Source organism: Penaeus monodon, chromosome 23 (assembly GCF_015228065.2).
Source record: "Penaeus monodon isolate SGIC_2016 chromosome 23, NSTDA_Pmon_1, whole genome shotgun sequence".
NCBI classification, from domain to species: Eukaryota; Metazoa; Arthropoda; class Malacostraca; order Decapoda; family Penaeidae; genus Penaeus; species Penaeus monodon.
The window spans coordinates 40542744-40543366 of NC_051408.1; the positions used below are offsets into that span (position 1 = coordinate 40542744).

Consider the following 623-nt stretch of genomic DNA (forward strand, 5'->3'; position numbering starts at 1 on the left):
TATGCATTCCCAGATCGCAGTAGTGGCGCTCGCGGCCATGGTTTGCATGGCGGCAGCCGGCGGTGGATATGGGGGTGGAATCGGAAGCGGCGGTGTTGCGTTTGGTGGACGAGGTGGATTTTCAGGCAGTGGATTTGGTGGAAGCAGTGGATTCAGCGGCGGTGGATTTAGTGGAGGAAGCGGCGGGTATGGTGGCGGACGAGGTGGAGGCAGCGTCGTCCGCGCGCGCTTGGTGGGAGTGGGCGTTCTTCCTAGCGTCAGCGGCGGCTCGGGCTTCGGCGGCGGTTTCGGCCAAGGCGGAGGAGGATCCTCCGGCGGAGGACGAGGAAGTGGCGGAGGAAGCTACGGATGGTAATCATCAAACTCAAACATTTGGCTTGAAACATAGACACATATCTTTGTTTCTGAAAATATACAAAACAACCAAAAAAGTTCTTATTATATAACCCTATTCATAATATAGAAAAGGGAAAGTAAGCTGAACATATGGTATAATCATATATAGTGAAAGGATAGAGGAGCGCCTGTATTTCTCATCTCCAATTCCACATTGAAAAGAATGTCTTGGCATGAGATAAACTGTGAGAAAATAATTAAAGTCCATCGCAAAGACGTCATTGCAG

General features: G+C 50.4%; 1 protein-coding gene across 1 annotated transcript in view; it reads left to right on the plus strand.

The window, feature by feature from the left end:
- LOC119588303 (ctenidin-1-like) overlaps positions 1-355 on the plus strand; it is a 1023-nt gene extending 668 nt beyond the window's left edge. Inside the window, exon 2 of the mRNA XM_037936995.1 lies at positions 14-355. Coding sequence (XP_037792923.1) covers positions 14-355 — 342 coding nt within the window. The remainder of the gene's footprint in view (positions 1-13) is intronic.
- Positions 356-623: the final 268 nt, after the last annotated feature.